The 23,643-nt window shown below is 40.8% G+C and overlaps 1 protein-coding gene across 1 annotated transcript; it reads right to left on the bottom strand.

The window, feature by feature from the left end:
• Window positions 1-948: 948 nt before the first annotated feature.
• crispld1a (cysteine-rich secretory protein LCCL domain containing 1a) lies at window positions 949-23,141 on the bottom strand. Its single transcript, XM_067377940.1, has 16 exons — window positions 23,098-23,141; window positions 22,648-22,758; window positions 21,838-22,138; window positions 9,168-9,286; window positions 7,963-8,095; window positions 6,472-6,587; window positions 6,253-6,353; window positions 5,028-5,174; window positions 4,432-4,492; window positions 4,182-4,248; window positions 3,966-4,096; window positions 3,846-3,889; window positions 2,235-2,307; window positions 2,016-2,091; window positions 1,485-1,618; window positions 949-1,084 (listed from the first exon to the last, which is right to left on the bottom strand). The coding sequence occupies exons 3-16, from the start codon at window positions 22,093-22,095 to the stop codon at window positions 1,033-1,035; spliced, it is 1,512 nt and encodes a 503-aa protein (XP_067234041.1). The 5' UTR covers window positions 22,096-22,138; window positions 22,648-22,758; window positions 23,098-23,141; the 3' UTR covers window positions 949-1,032.
• Between the last annotated feature and the right edge of the window lie 502 nt (window positions 23,142-23,643).

Here is a 23,643-nt window from a genome sequence, read left to right as displayed (position 1 = left end):
AATACTATTAAGACAAGCTATTCAAAACAAGCTATTTACAGTGTTTAATAATGTGGACGTTTCATATAATGTTTTGTTGGATATTTTTAGACGTAAACTCCTACCCTGCAGGATTATATCCACATTCTTTATTATCATCACAATAATCTGCAAAAACCTTAAAACCTTATCAGCAGTCCTTTCTTGCCCTAAACTAAAGCTATATATATATATATATATAATGTGTGTGTGTGTGTTAAGGAAATTGTCATTATTAATCTTTCCACTGTGTGTGTGAATATATATTATATATATATATATATATATATATATATATATATATATATATATATATATATATATATATATATATATATATATAAAATGTATATATGTGTATATATATATATATATATATATATATATATATATATATATATATATATATATATATATATATATATACACATATATACATTATATATATATATATGTATATGTGTATATGTGTGTGTGTATATATATATATATATATATATATATATATATATATATATATATATATATATATATATATATACACACACACATATACACATATACATATATATATATATATAATGTATATATGTGTATATATATGTGTGTGTATTATTATTATTATTATTGTAGTGTTATATATTATGTTATTATAGTGACAATTTCTTTAACATGTTACTAGAATATATACAAAGATATGCTATAACAGTCTCTGAAATGTTCTTTATGAAAATAATGGAAGATTAAAACTCAACTTAAGTGCTTTTTTTGCAATACAGACACCATATTCCCTGAATAATCCTCTAATTACATGCTTTTTAAGCAATACAATTGCTAATCAGCTTGATGCATTTGAGAGGGTCTCCATCTATACAGCAAATTCTTCTTCAGTCAACATTTGTGTGAAAAGAAATACAGCATAGGCTGGTTAGAGAAGAAAAGGCCTCTCAATGGCCACTATTACAGCCTAATCAACAGAACGAGTTGATGAGTGGTCGTGATTTCAGCACATGCTCAAACAACTGCGAATACTCTGAATGCTTTGCCTCCCGTGGGGTTCTGCAGGCTGTGAGAGAACACAGAGGGTAAATAAGCAATGTTTCCCAACTCTTAAACATAATTGTGTTCATAATAACAACTTTGGTGAAAAGCTTATGTAGTGTAAGATGTTTATGATATATCCTTTGTGATGATTTGATGGGATGGGTATGTTCATTTTGTCAATAAAAGCCATTGTGATCTAAACATAATTGTATCGCATGTCAATTCATCAATGATTTTGTCTACCTTCAAAGTGACTTGCAAAGTTTACTCTACCACGCTTGGAGTGGAACCACTGGTACAGCTCTACCCTAATCAGCTTTCTGAAAAAAAGGCCTGTGATTTCAAAAGCTTAAGGAGAGACAGGCTGCCCCATACTCTGCCTTACACGGAGTGCACATGGGCCAGTTGGGGATAAAACCTACCTTTCTGAAACTATGCCATTCTGGTATGAGGAAATGTACAGCTTCCTGTTGTCTGTGGGCATCACGTCAACATAACCACCTGAACCATTGCTTAAGACGCCAGCATGGATTGCAGACCTACATATACTAGATTTCTGAAAAATAACGCATTGAAGTCTTTAGTTGGACAGCAATTTTGTGCTTTAAAGGGATAGTTCATCCAAAAATGCTATCATTTACCAATTAATTTCAGTTGTTCCAAACCTCTATGAATTTCATTCTTCTGCTGAATACAAAAGAAGATATTTTGAAGAATGTTGGTAACAAAACAGTTGATGAGCCCCATTGACTTCCATAGTACAGTATTTATACTAAGGAAGTCAGAGGGACCTTGGGGCTGTTTGGTTAACCTTATTCTTTAAAATATTTTCCTTTGTATTCAGCAGAAGAAATATAGGTTTGGAAAAACTTGAGGGTGAGTAAATGATGACAGAATTTTTTTGGGTGAACTATCCCTATTTAAGTTTGATTTTGCAAAATAAAAAAGCTTACATCTGAATAAATATTGGTGCCAATGACTCGAGAAATGTGGGGATTTTCTTGCAGGCAGTTGCGAGGACAGTAAATCCTTTGGGGAAGACAAAACAGGTTGTAAAGTTTCATGTTTGAAACTGTAATAATAGCAGTTTCAAATGCTATTGGCAAGTTTAATTTCAAAACAGTCAGGATAAAACTTTTCAACTGGAGGTTTGGTTAATTACAGATTTTTACCTAGGACAGTGTCTTGCAGGCTTTTGGTAAGGGCACAGCACAGAAACTGTAGTCTCACATGTGATAACTTTTACTGCAACAAAGGAAAGATTATGAAAATTAATAGCAAAGGTACTTTATGTAACTCTTTCAAGATGATACAAGACCCCCGTTTCGCATCGAGGTCCTGATCAATTATGTCAGGGTTTATTTTGAAAAAATAACTGATTGGCTGTACATTATTATGCATCTTACTCAGCTACTTAGCAAACACTCAGGGCCTAAAACTAACTTTTTGCCAGACCTGCCAATAGCTGGTGACTTAAAAAAAAAATTGCCATAAATATATTTTACCAGCCATAAAACATCTATTAATCCTTTTTAAAGTTAAAAAAATTATTCAGTCAAGAGCAATGAGTGTTTGTTCATTGTCTTTTGTTGTTTGATTAAAGCCGTGCACACACTTAGCGATTGTAAGGCCGATTATGAATGTAAATTGATACTTATGACTGACCGCGCTCAAACGCGTCCAGTCAGAGCCAGTTTAATTCCATGTGTAAGTATATAAATCTGCTTCAGTCGCAGGAAACAATCGCTGTATGTTGAGCTCAGTCTTAGAATGTTTTAGCTAGTCGTTAAATGTGTGCCTGGCTTTAACACTAAAAAAACAGACAGCAGCAAGAATATTAGGCTGCTGTCACTTTAAGAGCTAATGCACAGATCCAATATACTGTTACACATGAGATTTCTTTCTCAACTCTTTAGGTTCACTTAAGACATAACTGACTATGTTTACTAGGATACTTGCCAAGATGGACATTTTGACAATTCTGTTTGAAAATGTCTTTTCAAGTGCAAAAAGACTCAATTCAGTATTTGTGCACTGTCTGAGACGTGGATTTCTGGGCACATGCTTCGAAGTAACAAACTCAATTCTCTTTTGTGTCTTCTTGCACTTGAATATTTAAATTGGCAAGACTTTCATGATGATACAGCACTGCCCCGTCAACTGTTTCAAGCATTGTTCACGTTCATGTTATCACTACACTGCATTGCTAGAATTCATAAAAATGTTAGCGGTCAACTGGCAGATGACACCATTACATATACTTTTATACAATTTTTACTTGCATTTGGTGCTTGGCAAGTGTTAATTTTAGGCCATGCACTACTGTTCAAAAGTAAAAAAAATAATTTTTTTAGTTGTTAACACTTTTTTTTTAGGAATGGATGCATTGGATTCATTGATCAAAAGTGACAGTAAAGATATTTATATTGTCAAAAGAATATAAATGATTTCTATTTCAAATAATTGCTGTCCTTTTGAACTTTCTGTTCATCAAAGAATCCTGAAAAAAATGTAAAAATTTGAGAAAAAAAAAAATGTACACAAATATTAAGCAGCACAACTGTTTAAACATTGACAATAATAAGATTGTTTTTTTTCTTGAGCACCAAATCAGCATATTAGAATTATTTCTGAAGGATCATGTGACACCGGAGACTGGAGTAATAACTGCTAAAAAAAAAAAAACATTAAATCAAAACTAAGTACTGCAGCGTGTAATAATATATTTAATATAGTTCTAATATATTTAATTAGAAAAACTGAAAACCTCATTTAAAACTTACTTGTCACTTTGGATACTGTGAAGGCATTGGCACTCTGGTACTTCCTGTAACATTTTCATTATGTTAGATGGAGTTGTTTCTATAATGCACATGAAAGTCAATCTTGAACAGATTGCTTACCCAAGGGACTGAAGTCCATTTTTGTATGATTTGATGAAGAAGTCCTTTCTGCCCTGTCTTGTGACATCCATCCAGCCTCCATCATTGTCAATGACACCGTAATGAATGCCTGCACGGCAAATACTGGATTGCTGAGGGCGAAGATATTGTCAGCATGAAGTTTAGACTACACATGCTATGATAAACTGAAAAAAAAAATCTTTATGCCACACTTACCATGTCATAATACACTGTTCCAATCACTTTCGCCATGCTGTCTAAACAACCAGCAGGACACTCGTACCTTTACAGAGGCCAAAAAATAATTTGAATTGCAGAAATTAAAAGATAAAATTGGATACAGATCATCAAATGGAAAAACAATTTACAAAATTGTGGCTCATAGATAAGTATAGTCAAGAATTATTGTTATTAGTGTCAACAAAAAGGCCTATATGACGTTTTAATTATTATTATTTTATCTCACCTATTACATGTGGTGCCTTTACACTGGTCTCTTAGCTTTGTGTCACATGTCACAATCTGTGCTGCACAAAGGAGGAAAGAAACACAGGTGGTTTATTTATGTTTAGACATGCTGTATAGTTTAGCAGCCCTGCAGAAATGCACAGCTCTGTTCCTGCAGTTCTGTAAAAGCAAGCTGTGGAATTCCAGCAGGAGCTCATGGTGGCCAACAGCAGGAGATCTCAGTTTTCAGTCCAAACCCCCTTTCAGCAAAGGAAGCAATTTAAAACCCACAAGTATTCATCATCCCCAAAGCAAACATACTCAGCAGGGAGATCACCATTATGAGAACAAAAACAAAAAAAACCCTCCCTGCTGCACAAAGTGACTTGCAACATTAAATATACATTTGAAAAAAGAAAAAAAAAACTCATCGACAGATCCATGCCTGGTGAACATCAAAACAATCTGAGTTAAACAGAAATACGTTTAAGAGCCAGCAATTTTTTGGTGCAGACACTTTCAGAAAATGTATTCTCTTTAGATGAAACAGAACTTTTATTTCTGAAAGTGGTTCCCCATGACTCTAAAAAGTATAATCAGTGAACCACAGCTTACACATCTGCTCTTTGCTCACAACTGCATTTGGGCGCCTGGTTGGACTTGGGGTCGGTAAACGGGGTCTAGGGCTATGAGGGGCCTCAGGATCTATAGAATTTCTTTCGTCTGTTTCCTCACGTGGGCTTTGTCTATTTGTTCCATCACCTGAAAATGAAATGAAGACATGAGTCTTCCATTTTGCCTGCATCAAGTTATGATACATTTGAAAAATTGATCCTATTCATCAAGCAATCTATAAATGATTAAACACAATGTATACACAATTCCATTCAAAAGTTTGGGGTTGATGATGAACAACTTTTTTGTAACAATTTAAATGTTAAATAACAAGAGTTCAGTACTTAGAAATGACATACAGTACAGTGAGTCTCAAACTCCATTGTTTCCTCCTTCTTATATAAATCTCATTTGTTTAAAAGACCTCCGAAGAACAGGCGAATCTCAACATAACACCGACTGTTAAGCAAGCTAGGTAAGCAAGCAAGAACAATAGCGAAAAATGGCAGATGGAGCAATAATAACTGACATGATCCATGATAACATGATATTTTTAGTGATATTTGTAAATTGTCTTTCTAAATGTTTCGTTAGCATATTGCTAATGTACTGTTAAATGTTGTTAAAATTACCATCGTTTCTTACTGTATTCACGGAAACAAGAGCTGTCGCTATTTTCATTATTAAACACTTGCAGTCTGTATAATTCATAAACACAACTTCATTCTTTATAAATCTCTCCAACAATGTAGCATTAGCCGTTAGCCACGGATCACAGCCTCAAATTCATTCAGAATCAAATGTAAACAATATAACAGTAAACAATAGTCACATAATCAGACCCATACATGCAGCATGCATGACGAACACTTTGTAAAGACCCATTTTGAGGGTTATATTAGCTGTCTCAACTTTGTTTATGCTGTTTAAGGCAAGCGCGAGCTCCATGGGCGGGGAGCAGGAGATTTAAAGGGGCTGCACAGCATGAATCGGCTCATATTTAATGATGCCCCAAAATAGGCAGTTAAAAAAATGTATAAAAAGAAATCTATGGGGTATTTTGAGCTGAAACTTCACAGACACATTCAGGGGACACCTTAGACTTATATTACATCTTGTAAAAAACATTCGATGGCACCTTTAACACATCTTACTGACCCTAAACTTTTGAACAGTAGTGTATGCATGGAAAAAGTTGGAAGCAACTGCAATATAAGCTCCAAACCTTTATAACAGAGGTTTTCTCTGCAAACTCCTCCATAGCTAGGTGGGCAGGCAGAGCAAGGGGCGCCATGTTTATATGGCGCATATCCCCACCAGTTACCCCTGCACAGAACAAAACACAGAGAAGAAGAGACAACACTGACAAGCTATCATAATACAAATGACATAGAACGAATACAGTATTTAATAATAAATTAAGAATAATGAGTAAGAAACTCACTTTGGTGAGTAGTTGCACACAAGGTAAACTGCTTTTGCCCAAATCTGGCCCCACACATTCATGTTGTAGCACACATTGATCGCACAGCCAATTCGACTACTAGTTGCCCAAACAAGCTGGAATAAGTAAGGAAGCAAAACAGTCAATCAATTATATCTGACTAAAAGTAAGACTTGGAAAACAGTGCATGAGCCACAGAAACTACCTTAATGGTGTTTTGCTCTATTTGGAGTTTAACAGACTTTAAGATCATGGTCGCTATTAATTGTTATTGTATGAAAAATAGTTGGTTAATATTCTTCCTTTTGTGTTAATTACAGATTTTTCATTTTTGGGTGAATTTTTACTTTAAATTAGACTTTAATTGTTTGTTAGTTTTGGTAGTGCTTAACTGTTCAGTAGTTGACATTTTTTGTTGCCATTTGGCTGTAGCTCAGCTAAACTTTTGATGTTCTTGAGACCTCTTTGATATTGAGTTTTGATATGCCACTTTAAAATTCACAGATACTACAACTGCCATATAACATCTAAGAACCATTGTCAAAGAGGCACAGAGATATTGGCACTCATGTTCAATGGTAGCAGACTAAAGCACATATTACATTGGTATTAAAATTAGGGCTGTCAACGTTAATGCGTTAATGCATGCGATTAATTAAAAATCCTTAACGCGTTAAAATAATTTAACGCATATTTAACGCAAAAACATTACGGAAGCATGTGAAATTGCGTCATAACGTAATTTACGTCATGCAGTCAGATGATCTTGAAGTCCTTGCTGATTATATCAGAGATGGCAGAGAGAATTATTCATTCCAGTGTCTGTTTCGCTTTAAACACAAACTCTCTGTCATATTCTGTCGTTGTATCTGAAGAGCGCGAACCCTCCCGCATCGCGCTGTTCCTGTCTGAGCGGAATGTCGAAACATCCCACCGCTGATGATATGATTATGGATAAAGCAAACCAGCTTCTTGCTATAAAAGTTTGGATGGATGAGGATTGCAATCAAAGTAAAGACGATTACTTTTTTTTTTTTTTTTTTTTATGGGTGTTTTGGTGTAGCCTACATAAATGCATGAATTATATGAAATCATATAATTTGGTTATTTGCGGTCCTTTTTGTTTGAAAGACCTTACCTTGGAAAGAAATTTACCTTGAAAAAAGCTGTTTTTTTTTCCAACAGTTTTGTGAAAATCACTCTTCAATCTGATGGTTTACTTTGCTGGATATGGGCAATGATGGCAAAATGGATGTGTTAAACAAGATAAATGGTGTATGCTTAATTTCATGATGTGTGCGATTAATCGCAATTAAGGGTGCGCGATTAATCGCGATTTTTAAAAAAAAAAAGAATCTATTGACAGCCCTAATTAAAATTCTTTCACTGCCTTCTCATAAATTTCAGAACTGTTTTCAGATCTGTCAAATCCATCAATGTGTTTGCACCTAAATACACTTATTATTACTGATATACTTATGAGGTATGTACCTGAGTGTAGTGGGTACAGACTGGACCACTACACCTAAAAGGACAGTGAGGGTTACATTCCTGGGGGTATGGGAATGAGTAGTCTTTGACCTCATCATACCAGGCTTGTACATGAGAAGTAGGTGGACGATACCTGGGGTGAACGTCAAAAAAAGCATCAATAATAGTAACTTAAAATTCATGCATTGTCTAATGAAGAATAAAACCAACAGTTTGACAATTGCAAGCATGTATACATAGTCGTGCATAGCCAGGCCTTTGACAAAACATCATATGGTCTGGTGGTCCACAATGTACTCTAGCAAGGAACAGTCTACGTATTGTTGTTTAGATTGTTTAACTGACATTTACACTACCATTCAAGAGTTTGGGAACTATAAGATTTTTTAAAGTTTTTAAAAGAAACCATGGCTGCATTTATTTAATCAAAAATATAGTAAAACAGTAGTATTGAGAAATATTATTATAACAAAAAGAACGGTTTCTATTGTAATATATTTTAAAATTTTCAGCATCATTACTCCAGTGATTGGTGTCACGTGATTCTTCAGAAATCATTTTAATATGCTGATTTGGTGCTCAATAAACATTTATCATTAATATTACTATGTTGAAAACAGTTGAAAAAATTAAATTGCTAGTAAGTGCCTTAAACAAAACTCTAAGTATCTTACAAAGATCTGATGACAACTTCAAAAGCTCTTCAAAACTGCTAACTGGAACACAATTTTTCACAAAAATATTATGCAACACAAATATTTTCTGCATTTACAATAATAACAAATGTTTCTTAAGCACCAAATTATGAAATATTAAAATGATTTCTGAAGAATCACATGACACCGAACACTGGAGTAATGATGCTGAAAATTCAGCTTTGCATCACAGGAATAAATTCAAACAGGCCCCACACTGTTCATATAGAAAACAGTCCTTTTAAATTGTAATAATATTTCACAATATTACTGTTTTACTCTATTTTTCAATTAAATAAATGCAGCCTTTGGTGAGCATAAGATACTTCTTTAAAAAATATTTTAAAAAATCTTGCCGATCCAAAACTTTTAAATATTTGTGTTAGTGTATTAATAAAGCTGAATTCTAGCTATATAGTAGTTCAGATATCACATGTTGTTTTAACACAGGTATAACATATGTTTTGACTATTATGCTCACATTGCTAAAGCAACAAAGCACAATCAGACCTTCCCCAGTGCACTCCTAGGTTCTGACCAATCTGAGGCAGCAGGCCAGCTGGGCCATGTTCCCACAGGCAGGTCTCGGCCCATTCCTCAGCACTCCTCTCCAGTTCAGTGTCCCACACCTAAAAGAAATACAGAGACAGGGCTCAGATTCAAACGGAAATAGGTGGCAAGCAGAGCACTACAGAAACAAAGCTTTCTGTTTAATCTTTTGTATGTGTAGTTTTAATTATGACTTGGTTATAAGGTTGTGAACAGAAAAAAGGATTTGGTCCAGTGAAATACTGCTAAAGCCAATGGCTGTTTTGGTCAATATGATAGTTTTTGCAGATGAAGTTCACTTTAGCTGGCCTTCAAATCAATGAGTGCTGCAGGCTGTATAAAGAACCAGGTTTCTATCTGGTCCACCTCTTGGTTTATTTTTCTTGTGCACCGATTCAAAAAGCACAATCATTTTTTGGATACAGCAGTGGCTCTCAAAGTGTTGGGCGCGCCTGCCAGGGGGGTTGGGGTGCACAGGTACTGCAGGGGATTTAAATGGAAAACTTTGAGAATTACTGGGATAAAGTAATGTTCTCCATATGTCTTTGTCTTCTGTATTTTCTACTCGTTGTTCCTAGTTCTGGTTGCATGCTACAACATTCAAGGCCACTCACAAATCTAATTGTTTTTTTCTGTCTATCTGACCCACATTTTGCTGTTTAATAAAAACATCTCATTATTCTGGAAAAGCAAAACGGCACTTTCACCTTGAATGGAAAGCATGCAAAACTCAAGGTTGGAGAGAAAATTGAACCAGAATTATGGCGGGAGTGACTGGGGAGTTATCTGCCCTGTCACTGCCCATTCATGTTACACTTTTTCCCAAAAGTCCCAAAGCACAGTCCAGCGGTAAATGTGGCCCAAAAAGGTCCCCAAAATAGCTGAAACAATTGCCTGAGACATTAATCCTTGAAGTGAGTACCTGCCAACAGGATGTCTGCTTGGTTTGCAAAGCCACCCATCAAAGTGGGCCTTTATACTGCAGAGTTAAAGGTATATTCTGCATTCAACACACAAAGCTCAATCGAGAGCAACTTGTTTATAAGTTAAAGCCAATTTCTAACCAATCAGCATTAGGGGGCATATGACGGTCAAGGATATATAATATATCACAATATAATATAGATAACACATCAAATGTTGAAAGTGAGACATTTTGAAATGTCATGCCAAATACTGGCTCATTTTGGATTTCATGAGAGCTACACATTCCAAAAAAGTTGGGACAGGTAGCAATAACAGGCCGGAAAAGTTAAATGCACATATAAGGAACAGCTGGAGGACCAATTTGCAACTTATTAGGCCAATTGGCAACATGATTGGGTATAAAAAGAGCCTCTCAGAGTGGCAGTGTCTCTCAGAAGTCAAGATGGGCAGAGGATCACCAACTCCCCCAATGCTGCGGTGAAAAATAGTGGTGCAATATCAGAAAGGAGTTTCTCAGAGAAAAATTGCAAAGAGTTTGAAGTTATCATCATCTACAGTATATAATTTCATCCAAAGATTCAGAGAATCTGGAACAATCTCTGTGCGTAAGGGTCAAGGCCGGAAAACCATACTGGATGCCCGTGATCTTCGGGCCCTTAGACAGCACTGCATCACATACAGGAATGCTACTGTAATGAAAATCACAACATGGGCTCAGGAATACTTCCAGAAAACATTGTCGGTGAACACAATCCACCATGCCATTCGCCATTGCTGGCTAAAACTCTTTAGGTCAAAAAAGAAGCCATATCTAAACATGATCCAGAAGCGCAGGCATTTTCTCTGGGCCAAGGCTCATTTAAAATGGACTGTGGCAAAGTGGAAAACTGTTCTGTGGTCAGACAAATCAAAATTTGAAGTACTTTTTGGAAAACTGGGACACCATGTCATCCGGACTAAAGAGGACAAGGACAACCCAAGTTGTTATCAGCGCTCAGCTCAGAAGCCTGCATCTCTGATGGTATGGGGTTGCATGAGTGCGTGTGGCATGGGCAACTTACACATCTGGAAAGGCACCATCAATGCTGAAAGGTATATACAAGTTCTAGAACAACATATGCTTCGATCTAGACGTCGTCTCTTTCAGGGAAGATCTTGCATTTTCCAACATGACAATGCCAGACCACATACTGCATCAATTACAACATCATGGCTGCGTAGAAGAAGGATCTGGCTACTGAAATAGCCAGCCTGCAGTCCAGATCTTTCACCCATAGAAAACATTTGGCGCATCATAAAGAGGAAGATGCGACAAAGAAGACCTAAGACAGTTGAGCAACTAGAATCCTGTATTAGACAAGAATGGGACAACATTCCTATTCCTAAACTTGAGCAACTTGTCTCCTCAGTCCCCAGACGTTTGCAGACTGTTATAAAAAGACGAGGGGATGCCACACAGTGGTAAACATGGCTTTGTCCCAACTTTTTTGAGATGTGTTGATGCCATGAAATTTAAAATCAACTTATTTTTTCCTTAAAACGATACATTTTCTCAGTTTAAACATTTGATATGTCATCTATGTTGTATTCTGAATAAAATATTGAAATTTGAAACTTCCACATCATTGCATTCTGTTTTTATTCACAATTTGTACAGTGTCCCAACTTTTTTGGAATCGGGTTTGTACTCTTGTGTACTGCACATTAATTTTTTGTGCTTTCTTGTCATGCATTTATCAACTGCACTTTATTTTTTGTGAAGCATTTTGTTGCACATTGTTGTGTCTTATTTCTCATTTCAGCTGTGATAAACAGACATCCACTCTTGTATTGCATGTGTAACGGTGGCCAGATAGTGAGAGTTGTGCAGGTAAACCACTGCACACTGACGACCACTAGAGAATGCTGTGTTTAGCGTCACTGTTAAAACTTTACAAAGGTTAATAATAACATAATAATCTTTATCTAACACCTTTTATACAAAAATGTAATACTTGCAAAGTTACTTATAGTCAGTAGAATGTCAGTTGAGATAGTTAGCAGATATTAAGACAGTTCCCTTTCAGTCGGTCACGTTCGACGTACGTCAGTAGTGACCGACGAATTGGGATATCGCTAGAGAGCCCCTATCAGCTTCGAGAGAACTAAAACAAGCCAATGGAATTGGCGTGCGATATTTGCATAATGCGCACCTCCCCTAACAGGTGGATATAAAAAGGGGGGCAGATGCAATCGCACTCTGTCTTTTGCTTCGGAGCCTACCTAGTGTCCAGCGGCTGTTAGAACTTCAAGCCTCTGAAGAAGTTTCGGCGCTTGTGTTGGTGTGACGACGCCTGCAGCGAGGTCGCGAGTTGGAGTGAGCCGGGTGGAAACATCTACTGTTTTCCCAGCGTTCCGCTGTAATTCCACTGGTTGGTCTGCGATTTGGTCTGGTTCCTCCTGTGTTTTTCTAAACACGTTGTGACGCTCCCTGTGTGTCTCGACACAAAAGAGCTGAAGTTTCCCCTTCTAAAAGAGCTTCACAGACAGACACTGCGTCTTTTTCAAGATGTCATTCTGTCTGTACGTTTCTGGAGGCGGTCGTTTCCTATCCTCTCTGACGGCCACGATCATTTTCTCTCATGTCTGCTTAGCGTGCTGAGACTGTGTTTGTGGGTGGTCATATTTTCTTATGGAAATATGTCCACGTCGGCGCGTTGTTTGCTCGCCTTTCTCGTAAGGGCTTGAGCGCTCAGCGCGCCGTCGAATTGCCGGCTGACAGCGCGCGTTGCCACGGCAACCCTGCGCGCTGTCTGGCGCTCTAGATGCACGGTCGAGACTCGGCTGCCTTTAATGAGGTGGAGTCCCCTCACTTATTCCCCGATCTAGTTATTTTTCTGAATCAGAAAAGTGCTACTTTGGTTAATAAGCCTGGGTGACCAGAGGATCACAGTGGGGCAATACCCGCCGAGTCATTCTCCGTGGGCCCCCCACTCCTCTAGTGCATCGCAAACATGTTGTGACTATGTTCGTGGGTGGATCATGTTTAGGAACAACATGGCCACGTCGGTGCCCAGGGTGCCGTGTGTCGTCCAGTTGGGCGGCCACGTTCACTGTCCAACATGGCTGGTAGCTTCTGCATGTGTTGCTGGTCCTCCTTAAAATAAATATGGAGGACCTAACATCTTAGTCAGGGCTCCAGCAGAGGATCAGATGTCGACTGCTACATTGGAGAGAGTATTGTTGGGCTCTGAACATGAAGATGAGGCTGAGCGTCCCACGGTTGTGGCGTGCTCATGCCGAATCGGATTCAGACTTGGCAACCATGCTTTCCGGGCCCCTGGGGGAGTCGTGCGACGCGTACTCGCCTTGCCCCGCCCCCTGGCTTAGCCTGGATGTGCATGAAAAAACTTGGCGGTTTGTGGCCTTTTTTGGCGTTAATATGGAACGCCAAGAGGGTCATAATCTGCACTACAAGTTTTTTCTCTCTCACTACCCCCTAGGGTGGGGTGGCAGTGCTACGGGCACACCACCTCTGCCCTGCATGAGTCTTGGCCCCTGGCAAGTCTGCGGTAGGTCAAAGCACTCATTGCATGTGGGTAGTTCTGAGTCAGGGTTGAGCTACGCAGGATGCAAATCATAGCGCAGGCCCCTGGCCAGACAATGTCCACCATGGTGGTCCAGAAACACCCCTGGCGAGTCTTGCTGGGATGTGCCGTCGTCAAAGTGTGCTTTCTCGATGCGCTCATCTCACAAACTGGCCTTGAACCCAGCCCGCTCAACCCGCAGTCACCTGACTAGCGGGAGACGGTCCTGGAGATATGGCGACCTGGAGCTGACGTAAACGGTTCTTTCGGGGGACGATGCTCGCATCGCTCCCTCCCCCGGAGGAGGGCCGGGTGGAGAATTGGTCTGTTCCGCCGCTGGCTCTCCGGAGTCCAGCGGTACCCACTAAGAACTGTTTTCCGATCCTCTACGTCCCAAGAGTGTGGCTGGCGGTGTGCAGTGCCCCGCGTTGCTACTCCCAGCCCCCTCTCACCTCGCCAGCAGGTGTCAGTGTGTTGGTGCAGGCCGCGCCCCGTGTGCCGTCTCCCATACGCACTGCTACCTCGCAGAGTCTGATCACACTCTGGGCCGCTACCATGCCGCCCGAGTCGGGTCCCCGTACTCTGGTTTGCTGCCCCACCCCCGGTACGTCTGTGGTGCGTTTGGTTCTGCTGGCTCGGTGTCTGGAGGCCTGGTTAGTGCCCCCAGCCCGTTCCGTTGGCTCATTCGTACTAACAGACTCGGCTATGCGATTCAGTTCGCCCGGTGTCCTCCGGCGTCCAGGGGTGTCCACTTCACTTGGGTGTCGTTGGACATTGCACCTGTTCTCCGAGTGGAGATTGCTGTCCTCCTGGCGAGGGATACAATCGAGCCGGTCCCTCCAGCCGATTTGAAGTCAGGTTCAGCCCTACTTCATTGTACCCTAAAGGGCGGTGGGCTATGGCCAATCCTGGATCTGCGCGTCTTGAACCGGTACCTTCAGGCTGCCGTTTAAGGTGCTCATGCAGAAGCGCATTTTCGAGTGCATCCGTCCCAGGGTTTGGTTTGCAGCATTCGACCTGAAGGATGCTTACTTTCATGTCTCGATTCTGCGCTCAGGTCGAGCATGTCAGTACAAACTCCTACCCTTCGGGCTGGCCCTGTCGCTCCACGCCTTACATGGTTGCGGAGGTGGCCATTGTTCCCCTCAAGGAACAGGGCGTTCGCATTCTCGACTGCCTCGACGACTGGTTGTTCCTGGCCAGCTCGCGAAGCAGTTGTGCGTACACAGGGAGATGGTTTAGCTCACCTCAGCCTGTTGGGTCTTTGGGTCAGCTGGGACAAGAGCAAACTCGCCCCCGGGCAGAGGATCTCTTTTCTCAGTCTCGAGCTAGACTTGGTCGCCCGGATTGTGCGCCTCTCTGAGGAGCGCGTCCAGTCGGTGTTGAACTGCCTGAGTTCGCTCAAGCGCAGGACGGCGGCCCCACTGAAAGACTTCAGAGGCTCCTGGGGCATGTGGCATCTGCAGCCGCGTTCACGCCGCTCAGGTTGCTCCATATGAGGCCGCTTCAACACCGGCTCCGCGACTGGGTCCCGAGATGGCCGTGGCAGCGCAGCACGCTCAGTGTCCTCGTGACACGGAGCTGCCGCCCTACCCTCATCCGGTGGTCGGACCCTTTGTTCCTGCAGGCGGGAGTGCCCCTTGGACGCTGTGGTCCACACAGATGCCTCTACCACCGGATGGGGGGCCATGTACAACGGGCATGCGGTTTCGGGTCTTGGACGGGGCCTCGACTGCGTTGGCATATCAATTGCCTCGAGTTGCTAGCAGTATGTCTTGCACTGGGCCGCTTCAAGGAGCTGCTGTCAGACAAGCACGTACTGGTCCGCTCGGACAAGCACTGCGACCGTTGCGTACATCAACCATCAGGCTGGTCTACGCTCCCGTCGTTTATCGCAACTCGCCTGCCATCTCTTGCTTGGAGTCAGAAGCATCTGAGGTCGCTTCAGGCCACTCATGTCCCGGGTGTGCTTAACCGTGCAGCCTACGAGCTCTTACGGCAGCCTCCACTTGCGGGCAAGTGGCGGCTCCATCCCCAGGCGGTCCAGCTGATCTGGCACTACTTCGGCGAGGCCCAGGTAGTCCTGTTGCCTCCCCAGGAACTGCCCTCGGCCAGTGGTTTTCCCTGACCGGCGAGTCGCTCGGCACGGATGCCCTGGCATTCAGCTGGCCCCGGGGCCTACGCAATATGCGTTTTCCCCCAGTGAGCCTTCTCGCACAGCTCCTGTGCTAGGTCAGGGATGTTGGTCACTCGGACCCGGGGTTCGGACCTAATGCTCCTCACGACAGCCCCTCCTTGGCCGATTCCTCTGAGGAAGGACCTCCTGACTCAGAGATGGGGCTTCCTATGGCACCCGCGTCCCGACCTGTGGAACCTCCACGTGTGGTCCCTGGACGAGATGCGGAGGTTCTGGGTGATCTCCCGCAGGCGGTCGTAGACACCATCACTTCCGCTAGAGCTCCTTCACGAGGAGCCTCTATGCGTTGAAGTGGAACCTATTCGTTGAATGAGGCTCCTCTCGCAAGACGAGAGGACCCCCGATCATGCTCGGTCAGATCTGTGCTTTCCTTCCTGCAAGAGGGCTTGGAGCGAAGGCTGTCTCCCTCCACCCTCAAGGTGTATGTTGCCGCTTCGCTGCACATCTCCATGCAGTTGATGGCAAGCACTGGGGAAACACGGTCTGATCATCAGGTTCCTGAGGGGGGCGAGGGGACTGAATCCTCCTCGCCCACCCTCCTTACCCTCTAGGGATCTCACCTTAGTTCTTAGCTAACTTCGGCGTCATCCCTTGAGCCTTTGCAATTAGTCGAGTTAAAAGTACTATCTCTTAGACCGTCCTCCTGGTTGCTTTGGCCTCATGTTAGAGGGTAGGGGACCTGCACGCATTTTCGGTCGACGAATCGTGCCTGGAATTTGGGCCTGGGGATTCTCACATCTTCCTGAGACCCCGGCCTGGATATGTGCCCAAGGTTCCTACCACTCCCTTCAGAGATCAGGTAGTGAACCTGCAAGCGCTGCCATCGGAGGAGGCAGACCCAGCCCTAGCTTCGCTCTGTCCAGTTCGCACCCTGCGTGTTTACGTGGATAGAACTTGAAGCTTAGGACCTCAGATCAGCTCTTTGTCTGTTACGGAGACCAGCAGAAGGGAAAGGCTGTCTCCAAGCAGAGGATGGCCCACTGGTTAGTGGATGCCATTGCCCTGGCTTATGTTCCCAGGGCGTGCCTTGCCCGTTCGGGTTGAGAGCCCACCCTACCTGAGGAGTGGCCTCTTCCTGGGCGCTGGCTCATGGCGCCTCGCTGACAGATTGTAGAGCTGTGGGCTGGGCGACACCCAACACGTTTGCTAGGGTTTTTAGCTTACGTGTAAGCTGGTTCTTCCCGTGTACTCACTTCCACCAGCCGGTAGACGCGTTGAACCTGTGCTCGTGTCGGCTTGCAATGCCACTCCCGCCCCCTGGGCCGGATATGTGCATCTGTTGACTCCAGTCGTGTTCCCCGTTCGGTGAACCCTGTTGAGTTCCTCCACCTCCACCTTCGGCTCGGGCATTGCGGAGTGTCTGATGCCAGACCAACATCCATCTTCGATGTTGTCTGTTGGTTGGGTTCCATATGTTGCAATCCCTCTACGTGAGTGATTCCATATGTGTATTGTCCACGGTTACTCCCTACGGTGAGCCCGTGTCTTTCCCTTAGCAGAGCTTCTGCTTTCTCCTGTCAGATGAGTCTCCCCCTACTCAGGTGGAGCCATCCCAGGGACTCCTATGCGTTCTGCCCTGCGGGCCAGTCCATATGTTTTCCATGTTAATTCCTTCCCCTCTGGGTAGGTAGAGGTTTCCGCAGCGTTCCTTACGGGTTCGCTTCCCCAGTGTAGTCTAGTTTACTTAGTGGGTATATCGGAACAGCAGTAGACTTCCCGGCGTAAGCTCGCCCCCTTCTCCGTCCCCTTGGTGCAACGGGCGGCTAGAGCCTGCGCTGGGCACTGGAAGGGGTTTCGTAACTGTGGCGTTTTAGTTGGGATCCCAATTCGTCGGTCACTACTGACGTACGTCGAACGTGACCGACTGAAAGGGAACGTCTCGGTTACGTATGTAACCCTCGTTCCCTGAAGGAGGGAACGGAGACGTACGTCCCGTCGCCACAGTTTCTGTACCCTCGCTGCAGTGCGGACACCAGTTGTCTCCTCAGCGAAAAACAGAGTGCGATTGCATCTGCCCCCCTTTTTATATCCACCTGTTAGGGGAGGTGCGCATTATGCAAATATCACACGCCAATTCCATTGGCTTGTTTTAGTTCTCTCGAAGCTGATAGGGGCTCTCTAGCGATATCCCAATTCGTCGGTCACTACTGACGTACGTCTCCGTTCCCTCCTTCAGGGAACGAGGGTTACATACGTAACCGAGACGTTAACTAATACTCTAACAGTTGACATGTAGTTGCAAAGTTACTTATAGTTAGAATGTCTAAAGTGGTCTATCGAAATAAAGTGTTACCTTAAAAAGTAATATGATTCATTTTTGTCTTTCTTTAAAAAAATATTTCAGTTTATTAGCAATGTTTCACATTAAAATCATATTAATATTTTGTATGTAAGTCTTGTGTCTGTACTACTGAAACGTATTTTAACATTTACAGTTTGGCTCCATTCACTTCTATTGTAAGTACCCTTAACACTTTATTTTAAGGTGACATAGTTACACGTTAAATGTAGTCACTATAGAAATAACAGTAAATTATGCATTATTACAACGAACCCTAAACCAAATCCCAATCCTAGCCTTAACCCTATAGTAAGTACATGTAGTTAATTAATATGACTCGGTATTACACTATAACAGTGTCATCTTATAGGGTTAGTTCACACAAAAATGAAAATTCTGTCATTAATTACTCACCCTCATGTCATTCCAAACTCATAAGACCTTCGTTCATCTTCGGAACACAAATTAAGGAATTTTTGGTGGAATCCGAGAGCTTTCTGATCCCCCCATAGACAGCAACACAACTACCACTTTCAAAGCCAAGAAAGGTAGTAAAGACATTGTTAAATTAGTCAATGTGACTACAGTGTATTTTATGAAGCGACAAAAATACTTTTTGTGTGCAAAAAAATTTAAAATTGCTGTTCACGTGAGCACCATGATGCATGCATGTGATGCTGACGCAGGAGCCGGCCAATATATTCTGACATAGAACCTGGAAGCGCTGCACTGTGTTTACAATATGAAAAAGCATTTGAGACTGACACTCATTCTTGATTTTATTTTGTGTGCACACAAAAAGTATTATCATCGCTTCATAAAATTAAGGTTGAACTACTGTAGTCACATGGACTATTTTAAAGATGTCTTTACTACCTTTCTGGACCTTGAAAATGGTAATTGCGTTGCTTTCTATGGGGAATCAGAAAGCTCTCAGATATCATCAAAAATGACTTAATTTGTGTTCCGAAAATGAACAAAGGTCTTAAGGGTTTAGAATGACATGAAGGTGAGTAATTAATGACAGAATTTTCATTTTAAAAAAAGTTTGAAAAAATTTCTGTTTTCAAAGAAAAGGAAGAACCAGTCAAAGTGAATTATTGTGGTAATCAACATCATGCCACAAGTACTGTTAACTGAGCTTAATTTTTTTTTAACAGAATATTCCTTCAAGCAGGAGGATAGGTGTCTATCTATCTTTATTAACCAACACACATCAATGGAGAGATATATTCATAATTCCACTTAGCATGTGTATATTGATGATCCAAGGTGATATGGTGTACCACCAAAATCAAATACTTTAAAACCACAAATAGATTTTTCAATAGTCCAAAACTGAATGCCAGCTAGTACTGTATTTCTAGCAATGAATGGTCTATCCTTTAAAACCTGTAAACTGAAAAAAGGGTTAACTGATTCTATTTACACAGCGTTCTCGGTAGGGGAGGCCCCAAAGAATCCGACCGCACTTAGACAGGACCAGTAAAGGAAAACACGTCCAGTCAGTGCAGAAACTCTTACTCTTTCACACACCATTGTTTACTTCATTTGACACCTCATCAGCTGCATGTTTTTTGTCATCTGGTCACATTCCAAGAAAGTGAAACATTTCCAACGTCCCTCAGGAGCTAATTTTTTCTGTTAAGTGGCAAAAGAGCCACAGTGAAAGTATTACATGAGGAACGTAGAGTCAATGTATTTGCTGTACAGCGTGTGTGTGTGGGAATATGAGTGTGTTCTTGTTGAAATGAGGGTCTGTTGATTGCTTGATTTTCCTACTGCAGTCTGGAATTCTGCTGTTTTGCCTAGAATTCAGAACCGGTTATTGTAAGAGGCTGTGGAGGGCTGGAGCAGCGCATCATCACATTCCATGTCTCCACATCCATCACACCTGTCGCATTACTGTCACTCTGCTGAGCTGCCCAAACTCCACTCCCGACGCCCAGTTAACAATCCCGGCAAGGCGTCTCTCGAACTATTGCCTGTCTTTCTGAAAAGCTGTAATATAAATGGGGTCTTACTGTTCTCTTGGCCATGCACCTATTTATTTATTTATCTATTTTCTGAAGTAAATGTCTAAGCTCTAAGCTTTCATGGTACTGTTTCATTTAGTATGCAAGGAAACCCAGCTTTAAATTATATCCTAATTTTAGCTTGGTTCTTTACACTACCGTAGTTTGGTAGTAAGGTTTTTTTAATGTTTCATAATATATTAATAAATGTTACAAAAAAGTTCTACTTAAAATAAATTCATCAAAGAATCCTAAAAAAATATATATCAGTTTCCACAAAAATATTAAGCAGCACAACTATTTTCAACATCGATAATAATAATAATACATTTTTCTTAAAGCATCAAATCAACATTTGATTTCTGAAGGATCATGTGACACTGAAGACTGGAGTAATGATGCTGAAAATTCATTCATCACAGGAATAAATTACAATTTAAAATATATTACAATATAAACCAATTAATTTAAATTAATTTAAATAAATATTTCACAGTATTGTTGTTTTTACTGTATTATTATTAGTTGATCAGATACATGCAGTCTTGGTGAGCATGAGATGACTTAAATAAACATAAAAAATTCGGGAAAAAAATCTTAATGATTCCAAACTTTTGACCAGTATTGTTAAACAGAGTAAATTTAGACACACCATAAAGGGATAGTTCCTCCAAACATGAAATTTCTGTCATTTTTTTTCTTCATCTGGAGAACACAAAAGCAGATATTTTGAAGAACGTGCCAACAACATAAGGATGTACATGATGACAAATTGCTCATTTTTGAATGAACTATGACTATTCTTTTAATACCTCAAGGGAGTTTCATATTTCATGCTAAGCCAGTCTGAAGAAGCATAAGCAAACACTGCTTCTGAAACAATATTTAACTGCATTTTTGTTTTACAACACTTCAGATACTGACAATCTGCTGGTTTATATCCATGAGTCAATATTCTGATGAAGGGTTATTTGTCAGTTTCACAAACAGACTGGAAGAACAATGGGAATAATAATGTATCATCCATCTCGGCAATGATCCTTCAAACAAAACAAAATATATGTGCTTTAAATGCAGACTAAAGTAAGCTTGGTGGTGAGTGTGTGCAAGTGTGTGGTCCACTTTTAAACAGCTCATTGAAAACTGGCAGTGCTTCAGCAAAGACATCAAAAAGTAATTATGCCACTATCAAACATTAGACAAAGCAATAAGTTCAGTCAAGCTGTACTAATGTTTCAATGTTCTTATTATTTTGTTACCTTATTTCTATTCTGCATTGACACCAATTGTCTGTAATATTCTCAAGCCTTTTTATTCTTTTTTCCCCCCATATAACCCTCCTGGAGTCCCACTATTCTCATTGTAAACAAAGACCAGGTACTTAAAGGGATAGTTCACCCAAAAATGAAACTGTACTCACCCTCAACAGATTCTAAAGTTGCAGTAAGATTCTTCAAAATATCTTCTTTTGTGTTCAACAGTGCAAAGAAACTTGAAACAACTTGAGGGTAAGTAAATGATGACAAATGTGAGTGAACTATCCTTTTAAGCATTTTTTTCAAATCCTTTCCCAAAAAAGCAGATAGAATTATTCCTAATTTGTGTTATTTGCCATATTTTATTATTTGTAGTAGAGACATTTTACCATGTATTCCATATTTGAAGCCTGTGGGTAGACCTGCCCCCGAAGTTTGTTGTGAAGGTCCAGGATGGCCTGCATGTCACTGGCAGTGATTGCCCTCTTGCCTCGCTGTCTCTCCACCATCCAGTCCCTGTCATCATCCAGGTACTTATCCAAGAGAATGCCAAGATCCGTGGCATTAAACAGCACTATGGCAAACACACCCCGGGTCACCAGAATTAGAGAAAGGCCCCTCAGTAATGCAGAAGTTAAGTGACCCATGGTGGATGAGTTCTGATGACGTCTGAGGGTCTTCAGGTAACTGCTGAGAAGAGGAAGAGCTTTCAGGTAATAATGCTGAGAAATAAAGAGAAAGAGATAGGGAAGGGCCTGCTGTGGATGATGACAAAAATATTTCTAAAAATTCAACCAAGCTTTTGTTTACATATTCAACATCAGTATGAGGATGCTACAAGGAACACCATTTTGCATGTTTTACAAAGAGCACTTTTTGCGTTTAAACTATTAAAGGAACGTTTCAAAGAACTGAATCAGTTCATAACTTATTTTACATCATCATTTATTTTTAAGGCTGTTGTATTTGTATGTATTCACGTTAAATTTGTTGCAGCCATGATTCAGCTAATAAAAGTAGCCTATAAAGTTTAAATCAAACCTAAAGATTTGACTTCATGTTAAATACAAAAAAATAATTTACATCTCGTCTGCAAACGTTTGGTAATGTTTCGTATGTTCTGTAAAAATGCAAAAACATCTAAACACATTTCCAGTACCTTTTATTTGTAATATTTCTGATATTTTAAAGCAACTTACTTTTCGTCGAGTTGTTGATTCGCTTAGTGATTCAGTCCGCGTGGTTCAGATTGGTTCTTTGAATCGGTTCACCTGAGTCATTGAAATGATTCGACCGGTTTGTTCACGCTGCTAAGTGTCAAACGGAAAGCAACGGAATGAAACTGAACGCTTTAGAAAAGATTGAAAACTATTTTTAATTTAAAGATACAGATTTCTGTCTGACGTAGCAAATAAAATAGCGACAAAAACACGCGTTATAAGATGCACCCAGAGCGACAAACACAAACCTATAGGCTATACAAAATATAAAATAGTCAACTCTTTTGCAGCTGCATAAAGTAAATTAAGACATAACAGTAGCTATATGTATTTGTAGTCTTTGATAAGTCTCAGACAACAATAATAAAGCAACCATTAATTAGACTTCGAACCAAGTGTTTTCGTGAAAATATATTTGAAGCTGATTACCTGAGCTACTGTATCCAGCGAATAAATGTTCACTCAGCTTTTCTGTAGACTTGCTGTAAGTTTCAGCCTGCTAATGAGAACTGCTAGTCTTGTGACAGTAATGTCTTGCGAATGCTCATCCATAGATCCCAAAGCATCTGTAAGCATGCTCATAAATGCAATTTAACGATCATCAATGTGCAGGGGAGACTCGTTTCCCCTATGTGGGACAGACTACAACATCTCTTTAAATCCAAACTCAACTTCTTTGACGCAGTTTCGAATTTCTTTGCAAACCACGCCTCCCATGTTTCAGTCAAACCACCCGTTTAACCTGGATTCAAAGGAATATTATTTACAAACGGTGTAAACAAATTCTTGTGCGCGTTTGTGTGGGAGAGACTACTCCAAAAATGTATCTTATATTTTGCACCGTCCGTATTGTTATCCAGTTAAGCATGGACTTTAAGTGGCATGAATTCAACAAGCTGCTAGAAACATTCCTGACAATGTTGACATGATGGCATCATGCATTTTTGTATCATATCTGTATCCCATAATGACTTG

This window comes from Chanodichthys erythropterus, chromosome 23 (genome assembly GCF_024489055.1).
Source record: "Chanodichthys erythropterus isolate Z2021 chromosome 23, ASM2448905v1, whole genome shotgun sequence".
In the NCBI taxonomy this organism is placed as follows: Eukaryota; Metazoa; Chordata; class Actinopteri; order Cypriniformes; family Xenocyprididae; genus Chanodichthys; species Chanodichthys erythropterus.
Note: the sequence above shows the minus strand (reverse complement) of the source record. Positions and strands in the feature narration are given on the sequence as shown.